Source organism: Euprymna scolopes, chromosome 3 (assembly GCF_053919585.1).
Source record: "Euprymna scolopes isolate OS-2025 chromosome 3, ASM5391958v1, whole genome shotgun sequence".
In the NCBI taxonomy this organism is placed as follows: Eukaryota; Metazoa; Mollusca; class Cephalopoda; order Sepiida; family Sepiolidae; genus Euprymna; species Euprymna scolopes.
In genome coordinates this window covers 77,572,790-77,586,164 of record NC_136484.1, presented here as the reverse complement: position 1 = coordinate 77,586,164, position 13,375 = coordinate 77,572,790, and the positions used below count along the sequence as shown (strand labels likewise).

The 13,375-nt window shown below is 32.1% G+C and overlaps 1 protein-coding gene across 1 annotated transcript in view; it reads left to right on the top strand.

Annotated features, from left to right (window-relative positions):
• Window positions 1-13,375, top strand: part of LOC145256388 (uncharacterized) — a 215,744-nt gene that overhangs the window by 66,769 nt on the left and 135,600 nt on the right. Inside the window, exon 4 of the mRNA XM_080115240.1 lies at window positions 9,868-9,998. Coding sequence (XP_079971366.1) covers window positions 9,868-9,998 — 131 coding nt within the window. The remainder of the gene's footprint in view (window positions 1-9,867; window positions 9,999-13,375) is intronic.

Below are 13,375 nucleotides of genomic sequence, written 5' to 3'. Positions count from 1 at the left end.
ATATTTAAAGCATTACTTCCATCATTTCATATCATTTACAAGATTGTTCTTAAACTCCTACATTATTATTTTTTTTCCATAATTAATTTCTTAAATTTTCTATCTTCTATTTTATTTAATTTCTATGGATGGTTTTATTTTTTAATGCATTCATGCATCTCTAGATAATGTTCAGTTTGTCATATTTTGGTTTTAAAGAGCAATTTTATTGCTAAACATGCAGATGGAATGAGAAAAACCTTATGTATGAAGAGTCAGAATATCTCTATTAGAAGTTCACAAATAAGAGGTCCAATGATGTTTAGGTTAAAAATAGAATCTCTGTTCATCCGTGACACTTGTGTTCAAAATAGCATCACTGAAACGCAGTGACACTTAGTTTAGAAATAGCATCTCTGCCCATCTGTGAGGCTTTCGTTCAAAATGGCATCTGTGCACATCTGTGAGACTTTGGTTCAGAATGGAATCTCTGCCAATCCATGACACTTGGGTTCTAAATGGCATCTCTGCCAATCCATGACACTTGGGTTCTAAATGGCATCTCTGCCAATCCATGACACTTGGGTTCTAAATGGCATCTCTGCCAATCCATGACACTTGGGTTCTAAATGGCATCTCTGCCAATCCATGACACTTTGGTTCAGAATGGCATCTCTGCTAATCCATGACACCTAGGTTCAAAATGGCAGCTTTGCCCATCTGTGAGACTTTAATGAAAAATGGCATCTCTGCCAATCTGTGACTCATTGGTTCAAAATGGCATATGTGCCAATCCGTGCCAATTTGGTTCGAAATGGCATCTGTGCTCATCCGTGGGTCCATCGTTAAAGATGGCATCTGTGCCTATATGTGAGACCTTGGTTCAAAATAACATCTGTGTCCATCTGTAAGACTTTAAATCAAAATGGCAGCTGTGCACATCTTTTATGTATTAATTGTATCCAATTAATTGTGTTGTAGTAGGTATTGAGTTTGCCACAAAGAACAAAACACATTTTGTATAAGAGAAAAGAAACAACTTGATTTTCTGTGAAACATAAGAACATAATTATGTTATCTTCGAACGGTTCTAGAATGACAGTGCCACTTACATTTAATTCTGTCTTTTTCCCCTGTGTGTGTGTGTGTGATTTTTCCACTGGCAGTTAATTTGACTGCACCAGTTGAATGTTTTATAAATTTATTTTTTTAGATCAAGCCTTTTACATCTTCCAACACAATTCTCTCGGTTAATAATTATTTTGCACTAAATATATGGATGTTTTCTTAGAGTTAAGGAAAAGAAAACTTTGTTCCAGACTAACTAATCAAAACAGTATGTCATAATTGTTAAGAATAGAATTCTTCTGCTTGACACTACAAAAAAATGAGGTTAGAATTTAACAGTCAGTCACATGAATTACTAGTTGTTCTTCCCATCTGTTAATATTTTTTATTTAATTTTCCTTGGCTGCCTTGATGAGGCTCGTTAACATCATTCCTATCTTATTAATTTCTAGAGATGCCACACATAGTGAAAAGCTTTATTTTTTCTTATTATAGCATTACAAGTTGATATTTTTCTTTTTAGATAATTGTTATCAACTTGTACAAAAACAGCTGTGCTTAAAACCGTTTGAATTATGCAAATACCATCAGTAGTTCAAAAGTTATGAAAATTTTAAGTGCCAAAATTTATGCTTTTCCGTGGACATTTTTCTTTAAAAAAATTGGGCCAAATTACAGACCTCAACATTTCAAGAAATTCAGTAATTTCCCCACCATTTTCTCTTTCTGATTATGCAGTCAAATCTGATGTATCTCTTTACCATAAACCATGAATTATAAATTAAGATGTACAAATTTCAATTTCTTTTAAACTTGCGCATGGTATCATACAGTGGGTGTCTATTCATGAACAAAACTAAGTATTATAATGGTATTTAAATATAGCTTTATTGAGAACAGGCATTTTCCTGCCTCCTGACCAAAGGAGAGCTTAATCTGGGGTGTAGCCATTGAATGCCTAAAGAGCATTCGTGGCCGGTATTTACTACTCCCCTCAAAGAAAAGAAAAAATTGAGTGGATATGAATTAATCTTAGAAATAAATTTAAGAAAATTTTTCATATAGATTTGGAATTTCTGTAAAAGATGGAAATTCTCATAGTCGACCAGAACTTATGCATTTTGGGATCAGGCCAATTTTCAATTTTGTAAATCCTCTCTATCTGGCCCAAAATATACCCCTATTTTCTGAGGTGCACCATAAATCGTACTCTACATGAATCCTCAATGTAGCTTCCACAATACCAGGATATCAGAAATCCTGATAAGCAACAACTATATATTCACTAGTTGATGGTAATTTTCATCATTTCTATTCTGTTTTACTGAAAATTCAACTATGTAAACAAAGAAATAAAATGGTAAATTTTTACCTTGTTTCCATCTTAACATTTTTCTTTAAAATGACTACTTTTGTAGCTTTTAAGGTATGCTGAAAACGTCTATCGCATTTAAATTTTCTGCAAATAATTAGTTTTTCGGATATTAAGCAATGTAATTTCTTATGTTATCACTAGTAGCCATTTTGGTACAGGTGAGTGTGCAAATGCAACCCCTAGTAACTATGCGCAAACGTGCGCATACCAAGATGACCACTAGCAATAAAATAAATGACATTACTTAATATCCAGAAAGCTACTTATTTGGGGAAAATTTAAATGTGATATTTGTTTTCACCATACCCAAAAACCTTAGAAGGCAGTCATTTTAAAGAAAAATGTGTTGTTAGTAGGTATTGAGTTTGCCACAAAGAACAAAACACATTTTGTATAAGAGAAAAGAAACAACTTGTGGAAACAAGGTAAAAATTTACAAAACGCATCACAATGAAATTCTTTATTGAACCGCCTAATTTTTACATTTGGAAACCAAATATTTTGTTATTAAAAGTGATTTTAAAAACATCGAGAATGGACACGTGTCAAGAGCCGACATTATTTTAAAACCCTAATCCTTGAAACATGTTTTTTTATGCATTTATTTGATACCTAAAAATTAGTTGAGAATTTCATTCTAATGAGTTTTTAACCCCCCCCCACCCACTTTTTTGTGATTTCTGTCCTGTTATTTTACCGCACCAAGGTAATGTTTGAAAATTTATCTAAATAAATATTAAAAACAAAAAAAAATGAAATTATTAATTAAAAGTACAATTACATATTTTATTTTATAAATGAAACAGATATTTAAACGAAAAAAGACGTTATGTATATTTTTCATATCTTAAAGTTTTCCGATATAAAAAGGTGAAGACACAATTATTTTTGTTATTGTTATTTTTTACATATCCTCAATTAAAAAAAACTGGTTTGTTTTACAGATTCAAAGAAAATGGTCTTGAGTTAAAAATAAAAAATTATACAAAATACTATTAGAAATTCACCCAATAAATGTCATGAGGACATTTATTGGTTGCATTTCTAACAGTATTTTGTATATTTTTAAGTCATTGTTGAGATTTCAAAGACATGAGATACCACGTGGCTATTTTTCTTATGCTTGTGTAACGCTTGACACTACTTACTTTTCAAAATGAATGAACATTTTAACATTAACTAAATACACTAGAAACTTATCCAACTAGGTGGAAGAGTAGCTTATCTTGCCTTTGGTAATATTTATTTGGGTGCTTATGCACTTATGTTACTGTGCTAAATTTTCAAATCATATTTTCAAGTTACATTCAAGTTTCACAATATCTTTTTTTTTATTGTTAGGTTAAAGTATAGAATAGTTAACAAAACACCCTTCCCTCCCAATGTTAAGAATGGGATTCTAAATAATGATGTTATTTCAGCATGGTAGCAAGAGTGCACAAGTACCTTTTATTTGTTATATATATATATATATATATATATATATATATATATTTTTTTTTTTTTTTGACCACTAAAAAACAATTCGACCTTAAGTACAAATAAGTTATAAATACCATGATAACAGAAATGCATGTATTAAAAGCATTAAAAACAACAAAATAGTTTTGGCTTACTATTGTTTGGAAATAAAATTTGAAAAACTTAAATAATTTTTTTAAATTGACAAACTCAGAATAAAAAATGAGTTGTCTAGTAAGATGAAAGCAGAAAAAAAACACTTTTAAGAAAATACAAATGAAACTTGTTAATGCGCTAACTGTAGGCAGCTCAGTGCTGGTCAACGCATTAAGTGCGTAGCGAGCAATTTGCCTATTAAGCGGATTTGAATTTCTATAAAGAAATTTCTGCACAACTAATAATTATCAAATATTTACATATACATGAAAATAATTCTGAAACTATTATCTGTATGAAAATGGATGATTTCTGCCGATTTATCTTATCAATTTTGAAATATTCTTCATTAACTTTGCTTGGTCATAACTTTGCTTCCTGTAGTCAAAAATATATAAATCAAAGTTTAGTAGAGATGGACTTCTATGTTTATATAACCTGTAAAATTTCAGCCATATCCAATCAAATTTAACCCCGCGCATGTGTATCCAAACGTAACGTATGAAATGTAAACATTGAAAAAAGTTTCCCTTTTTGCTGTCGTCATTTTTTACTGTTTTTTCATTTTTAACTTGGAGCATAAAAGCAAAATAAATTAACATCATTCGGATGCTTATTCTATTCTCTTTCCATCAATGTAATTCTTTTAAAAATTGACCCACAAATAAAAAAGATATGACTTGTTGAAGCACATTAGGTATGTAATATTGCTGATGTCCACGGAAATACAGCATGTGCTTGTAATGCTATTATATAAACACCTGCTATTATGAAGATTATATTTAATTCCAATTCTTTACTTATACAAAACTCCTATCTTTACATCATCAACACTGATCCCCATCTGGCATCAATTAAAATGGGTGGCTCTCGTCTAGGGAAAGCTCCATGTTTTGATAAGCTTCTGGGCTTGACCTTTACCCCTGACCTGAAATGGAATATGTACATCAAGTCAGTTGCCAAGGTCGCTGGAAAAATGGTAGGATCCTTCTACCGCTCCAGAAGATATCTCACCCCTGATGCAATTCTCTATCTATATAAAAGCCAAGTACATCCAAGGATGGAGTACTGCTGCCACATCTGGGCAGGAGCTGCTAAAAACAGCCTATCCTGCCTTGACAGAGTACAAAATAGGCTTCGTGGCCTAGTGGGTGATGCTTTTTCTCTTCCCTGCAACCTCTCTCCCACAGGAGAGACGTTGCGAGCCTGTCTTTGTTTTATCGTTACTACCATGGCAGGTGCTCTTCTGAACTCTAATCTCTGGTCCCCTCACGCCAATTTTTCACGATAAACATCCACTTAGCTGAAACCACTGTCAAAAATTTTCCCCACTCCTTATCTGTGCCAAAATCAAAATGTAGATTCCATGAACAAAGCTTCTTTCTTAGAAGTGCACGCCTGTGGAACTCTGTTCCGTTTGCCCGTTTCCCACCTGACTACAACTTGGATGTCTTCAAGTCCAATGTAACAAATTCCTGATGAACCGCCTCCTTAAGTAAGACACTTTATCAAATCTTCAACACTAACATACTGTACACACAACCCTTATGCCTGAGTGGTTTACGGGCCTTGATAAATGGTGACTACGTTGTAAAAAAAAAAAAAAAATACTTTAAATAAAAGAATTTTATCATGAAATTTGATCATTCTCTTGTGTTCATATTGTAACAATGATAAAAGATGTTATGCATGATCCTATGTCTAGTAGGACAATAAATGTAATCTCTCTGTAGGAAGGTCATGCACACACAAAGAAGATGTATATATGTGTATATGTAATATATATATATATATTAGGTTGACAATAAAGCCCTTAAGGTTTTAAATTTTAAAATTCAAATGAATATATCTCGGCTCAAACAAAAATTTATTGATCAGAATGAACACGCTTTTGTTGACACAAAAAAGTGTATTTATGCCAGTACTGTCAAAAGTGAAGTTGCTGAAGGCGTTTTTGATATTGCTTAGATTTTTTTAAGCATTTCTAACGCAGAAAATTGTCGATGTTGGAAAAGTGGTAGTTGGTAAGTGAAAGATTTGGAAAGTATGGTGGATGAGGCAGTTTCGTAGCCCAATTCATTCAACTTCTACAGGGTCGGTGCTACGTGCAGTTGGGCATTGTCATGGAGGAGAATTGGGCCTTTTCTGTTGACTAATGCTGAGTGTTATTGTTGAAATTTGATGCATTTCATCGATTTATTGATAGTATTTCATCGCTGTAATGATTTTTACCTGCATTCAAAAAACTGTAATTCATGAGACCAGTCATGGAATCTGCTCTGGCTTTGGGAAGTGTTGTGGAGCTTTAGCGGTATCTAACCAATGAGCTGAGCATTGTCAGTTGTCGTAAAGAACCCACTTTACATCACAAGTCACAACCTGGTCGAGAAATGGGTTGTTCTTGTTGCATAAAAGAAGAGGAGACAATACTTGATAACAGCATTTCTTTTAGTTGTCATTCAATTATCAAGTTTTTTGTCTTTCCACTCTCTCTCAAGTGGTTGGAAATCATCGTATATGTTATGTCTAATTCAGAAGCCTGTTCACAGACAGTTGTGCGTGGATTGGCTTTGATTAAGGCTCTTAATTGATAGTTGTCAACATCCGATGACCAACCATTGCACTCCTCATCTTCAAGACTCTCGTCGCCACCACAAAATTTCTTAAACCACCATTGTGCTGTGTGTTCAGTAGTAGTTCCTGGGCCAAATACTTTGTTGATATCGTGAGCTGTTTCAGCAGCTTTTCGACCGAGCTTGAATTGAAATAAGAAAATTGTGCGAATTTGCTTTTTTTTCCATCTTGCATTCAAGATTCTGAAAAGAAAACATAATTGTTTTAAAACGATTGTAATTTAAACGATTAGATAAAGTGAAAAATGCTCTTTAAAATGATATATAAAGTAAAACTGAAAACTTATTTGACAATACAGCATTTGAAATCCAAATTAAAAATTCCACAAAAATGTTATCAACCTTCTATATATATAATAGAAACGATGCAGCTTTTCCCCTCTGATTTAAAATACTATAGTTTTTCAACAGCAGATGGCACATGCAAATTTATTAAGTCTATACTATTACCCACTATCTTATGTAACTTTATAACCACAGGCGTTATAATAAAATGTTAGGTTTTTTCCAAGGAGCGACGTGATCACAATCTCACCATCTTTAGAGGAAGTAGTTCCTATTTTACTCTCTACCTATTTTGTACTACCACTGCTTTCACCAGACATCGTCACCGTATCTACATATTCCTACTGCTGGGTTTATCTGCTCTTAACTGTCTATTTGACACATACACATACCATAAATTATACATGTTCCTATTTCCATATAATAATTTCTCCCTTACCAAAATCCGCCACATCTAATTGGCTGCTTGGCACACATTCTCATATTCAGACATTAAGACTTCTTCCAAATAAACGAACGGTTTGATCCTTAGAAACACGCCGCCATTTTGTTCATTTGTTTCTTTTAAAACCTTATGCACTAGATTTATTTGTTATTAGCTATATTAAGTTTGCATTTCTGATCTTTCCTGATCTTACATTGAACCATTAAATATGCTATTATATTTATTCATCCACTACATGAAACGGCTTCTTCTTTCACTTATTCTCGTCATTACTTGCTCCCCCTCCTCTCTCACTTTCTTCCACTCTCTCCCTATTTGTTTATCGCCTGCCCTATGTGACACTGCGTCTGTTCACCCATTCTCCTAGCAGTTTGCTTTCTTTGTGTTTCCCTTTCCTTTTGATTAGGTTAATCTACTAGCATATCGCAGTTTGTTTGTATCATATGACAGAGGAATAGTAAAATCTCATGATAAACAATTATAACTGATGAGTTTTACGGTCTGCTATTATATAAATAACTAAACTGTTTTCTTTGTTTATTCACTAATACCTAAGAGTTTTCCCGTGAATTTCCACTATTCGCATTAAGGAAACACAAAATTGGGCACACTAATTCCTTATGAAAAACATACACTTTCTCTTTGTTTGGTGTTTGTTTATATAATATAAAACTGAATGTCTGTCTGTCTGTGTATGTCTGGTCACGAATAGGCTCCTATATGGTTGACTATTTTAAAAAACTGATTACATATAATGATAGAATATGTATCGAGATACAGGAATGGGTATGTTTGATCTGGCAGAACGGTGGTTCATTAAAATTGTGGGGTCTGCGTTCGCACCTGGTCCGCAAATTATGGAAATAAAAAATTAAAAAATCGTTTACAAGTGTTTTTGATATATAGATGTACATAAGAATACTTTGATAAGTATGTTTTAACTTAAATAGGGATGGTATAATAAAATTGTGGGGTCTGCATTCACGCCTGGCCTCCATAGAATGGAAATAGGCACAAACATTAATAAAAACTTTTCATATCTATCTGCATAAGTATACTTTGATAAATATGTTTTAGTTTGAAAAAATATGGTATAATAAAATTATGGGGTGTTCGTTCACACCTGACCTCAAATAGAATGGAAATATGTCACAAAGTTTAACAAGGTTTTTTAATACAGATCAACAGAATATTGTGATAAGTGTTTCAGTGTGAACAGGTATGGTATAATAAATTATGGGGTTTATCTATTTTATTTTTACTTTCATCATATTTTGCTTTGGTTTTGATACCCCCAAGTTCAAAGCTATCTCTTTACAACCTTTCCTTTTCATAATCTATCATACTTTCCTAAATCAGAGTCCATTTTCTGTAGACTGTTTTTGAACCCAGTTAACGACGGGTACTTTTGCTAGTACATATATATATATATATATATATACATATATATATTCCACTTCTGGAATGGCAAAATACAGCATGGATTAAAATAAGCAGTTCAAAAATGATTGTAATCAAACAAAAGTCAGAGATACATAAAGACAAATGTACTTAACAAAACCATAAAATTTTTCTGCCAATAGATGCATAGCAAATGTTGAGGGTATGCAGTAAAAAATAGTGCATACCAGAATGTTGATGATGGGTGTCTGTCTATTAGCTTATTGAGAACTTTGAAAAATTGTATTTTTTTTTTTTTGTGCTTATGAGCTGCCTAGTTTATAAAATTTTAATTCATGACCTATAATATTCATATATATTACTATATTATTATAAATTACTATATTATTATATAGCTATGGGCCGAAATAATTGTATTCAGGTGCTGCAAAAAAAAACCCTAACCTTTCTAACATGAAAAAAAAAAATGAATGTCTATTCCTTGTGAAGTATAAGGTACATATTTATCTCTCTCCACAGACCATTCTGCTGTATGACAGCACTACAGTATGTCTAGATTAGTAATTACCTATAGCTACTTGACCGTCTAGGTGACAATCAACACTTAACTATGACACTATTTGGCTGCTGCTGTGAAATTGTAGTGATCAATCATTGTCAAAATGCCCAAGTTACATTTTTTTTTATTTTATTTATTTATTTTTTTTTACACAAAGAACATTGTATTATCTGTTAGTGGCAGTTTGCCATTTCATCTCCCAATATACTCAACCCAAGATAGGGAGCATTTATAATCATTGGCAGAGAGACTGTTTTGCTCTATCACAGCTCGAGTGTGGTTAGACTAGCAACTACCTCAAGCCAGGAAAGCCTCGCACTCATTCCTTTGCTTGCAGAATAAACTTTACATAATTTAAAGTGCACTCACTTTAAATGTTAGCTATGGAAAGAAAACACATGATAGTGAAGGATTTATTTTTATAAATTAGTTATTGACATTTGCAGTACGTATCTTGATAAGTTCTTTTCATGAACTGTTTATTTTTTTATTTCTGTCTTTGTAGCATGGGTCGTGTATGTCAGCTGTTGGCATCTGGCTTGGATGTCAATTTAAAAGACAGTAGTGAGAATCAGAATACACCATTACACTGGGCTGCCTGTTATGCATCTAGAGATATGATCCAATGCCTTTGCTGTAAGTAAATTCTACAATATTTTCTTGTCTGTTTTTTAATCTTTATTTACCTCAAACAAGGCATATTGCCACTTGCTTATATAGGGTTATGATTTGGGATCATGTCTAACAGAGGATTGTGGAGAGTTGAGTAGTGAGATGTTTGTTCACATTACATTTAAACTTCTGCATGTCAGTATAGTCAGGAAAGTAGAAAACAGGGAGAGAATTTCACCGTCTAGCGAGGGAAAACGCTAATAGAGTAGAAGGCATCTAGTGATCACAACAGTGGAAAGGGTGCAATTTTGCTGCTTATCGGGTTGGTCCAGAGTATGTTTGTTGATTTGGCACATTCCATTAAAGTACTTGTAAAACAAGCACAGGAATGCAATGTTGCAGTGGTGGGACAGAGGTTGGGTAGTTGGGAACCTATCAGATTTGACTCTTTTTTTGCACAATGTCTAAGAGGGAGAGACTAGTGGTGGATGCACTAGCCCATATGCACCAACAACACTCCATGCGTGGTATATGCGAATGGTGTCTTTGTAGAAGTATAGGATACTTTCAGATGTGAGTAATTTTTCAAGCATGGTAGAGGGAGCCTACCTTCTTTGCAGCAGCCTATTTATTTAGCATTACAAGCGTATGCTGTATTTTCGTAGACATCGGCAATATCACATACCTAATGTGCTTCAACAAGTCACATCTTTTTTATTTGTTGGTCAGTTTTTAAAAGAATTACATTGATGAAAAGAGAATAGAATAAGCATTCCAATGATGATAATTTATTCTGTTTTTATGCTCCAAGTTAAAAATGAAAAACGGTAAAAAATTATGAAAACAAAACTATTTTCAATGTTTACATTTTATACGTTACGTTTGGAGACATATGCGCGGGGTTAAATTTGATTGGATATGGCTGAAATTTTACAGGCTATATAAACAAAGAAGTCCATCTCTACTGGTGTTTAATTTTTATTTTTCGACCACAGGAAGTAAAGTTACGACCGAGCAAAGTTGACAAAGAATATTTCAAAAATTGATCGATAAATCTGCATATGTCCTTCATTTTCATATAGATAATAGTTTCAGAATTATTTTCATATATAATATGTGAATATTTGATAATTATTAATTGCGCAGAATTTTATTTCAAATGTTATCTTTTATAGAAATCAAATTTGCTTACGGAAAAACGGTCGCTGAGCTGACTAAAGCATTTCTTAAAAATAGAAAACCGTTTCTGCTTTCGTCTTACTAGACTAGTCATTTTTTATTCTGAGTTCCTCAATTTAAAAAAATTATTTTCAAGTTTTTCAAATTTGATTTCCAAACAATACTATTTTGTTGTTTTTAACGCTTTTAGTACACGTGCACTAAAAGCGTTAAAAAACAACAAAATGTACTAAATACATGCGTTTAACTTCTTATTTGTACTTAAGGTAGAATTGTGTTTTTTAGTGGTCAAAAAAAAAAACAACAACAAAACAAAAAAAACAAATACATAACAAATAAAAGGTACTTGTGCACTTATGCTACCATGGTGAAATAATAACGTTATTATTTAGAAACCCATTCTTAACATGGGGAAGGAAGGGTGTTTTTTGTTAACTATTCTGTACTTTTACCTAACAATTAAATAAAAAAAGATATTGTGAAACTTGAATTTATTTTTAATTCATTGTCAAGACTATTTTTTCGAATCTGTAAAACAAACCCGTTTGTTTTTTTTTAAACTGAGGATATCTAAATAATAATAATAATAATGATGATAATAATTAGGCGGTTTGATAAAGAATTTCATTGGGATGCATTTTGTAAATTTTTAACTTATTTCCACCTTAACATTTTTCTGTAAAATGACTACCTTTAAAAGTTTTTGGGTATGGTGAAAACGAATATCGCATTTAAATTTTCCACAAATAAGTAGCTTTCAAGATATTAAGCCATGTCATTTCTTACGTTATTGCTGGTGGCCATCTTGGTATGCGTATTTGTGCATAATTTCTCGGGGTTGCATTTGCATGCTTGCATGTATCAAGATGGCCACCAGCGATAACATAAGACACGACATTGCTTAATATCCTTATTTATTTGCAGAAATTTAAATGCAATATTTGTTTTCAGCATACCTTAAAACCTATAGAAGTAATTTTAAATGTTAAGGTGGAAACAAGGTAAAAAATTACTGTTTTATTTCTTTGTTTACATAATTGAATTTTCAGTAAAACAACAGAATAGAACTGACAAAAATTTCCATAGTTGTTGTTTATCAGGATTCCTGGTATCTTGGTACTGTGAAAGTTACATCGAAGATTCATATAGAGTATGATTTAGGGCTGCATCTCAGAAAATAGGGGTATATTTTGTGTCAGATAGAGAGGATTTACAAAATTAAACATTGGACTGGTCCCAAAATGCATAAATTCTGATCGACTATGGGAATTTCCATCTTTTACAGAAATCCAAAATCTATATGAAAATTTTTCTTTGATTTATTTCTGAGATTAATTCATATCTACTCAATTTTTTTTTCCTTTCAAGGGAATAGTAAATACCGGTCATGAATGCTCTTTAGACATTCAATGCCTACACCCAAGATTAAGTTCTCATTTGGCGAGGAGGCAGGAAAATGCCTATTCACAATAAAGCTATATTTAAATACTACTATAATAATTTTGTTCATAAATAGACACCCATTGTATGATCCCATGCACTAGTTTAAAAAAAAAATTGAAATTTGTACATCTTAATTTATAATTCATGGTTTATGGTAAAGAGATACATCAGATTTGACTGCATAATCAAAAAGAGCACACAATTTTACATAAGACTGCCAAATTTCATGAGAATAGCTTGAAAAATAAATAAATGGTGGTGAAATTTTTTTTCCGTAATTTAGCCCACTTTTTCTACAGAAAAATGTCCACGGAAAAGCCTAAATTTTGGCACTTAAAATTCTCATAACTTTTGAACTACTGATGGTATTTGCATAATTCAAACGGTTTTAAACATCTTTTACATATCTCTTTTCATGCAAGTTAATAAAATAACAATTATATAAAAAGAAAAAACAACTTGTAATGCTAATTCATTATGTTTATTAAAGTCTCTCGCTGAAATATTCTTATAAATGCCACCTCATAACAATATGACATGTCATTTTATGCTGTGTATTTTCTTCCTAGAATATGTAGTAATATAATAAATCTGGCACCATTATAAAATAACTTCAAAAAATTTTTTTTTATCTAAATAATTCTATTTACACTTGATTTACTTAAACATAATTTTAGGTGTTGATTTCAGATAAGATATCCATTCTCATTCATCGCCATGGTTTTGTGTTTGCATGTACATGTGAACTGGAATATTAAATATAATTTTTGTGTGTTATT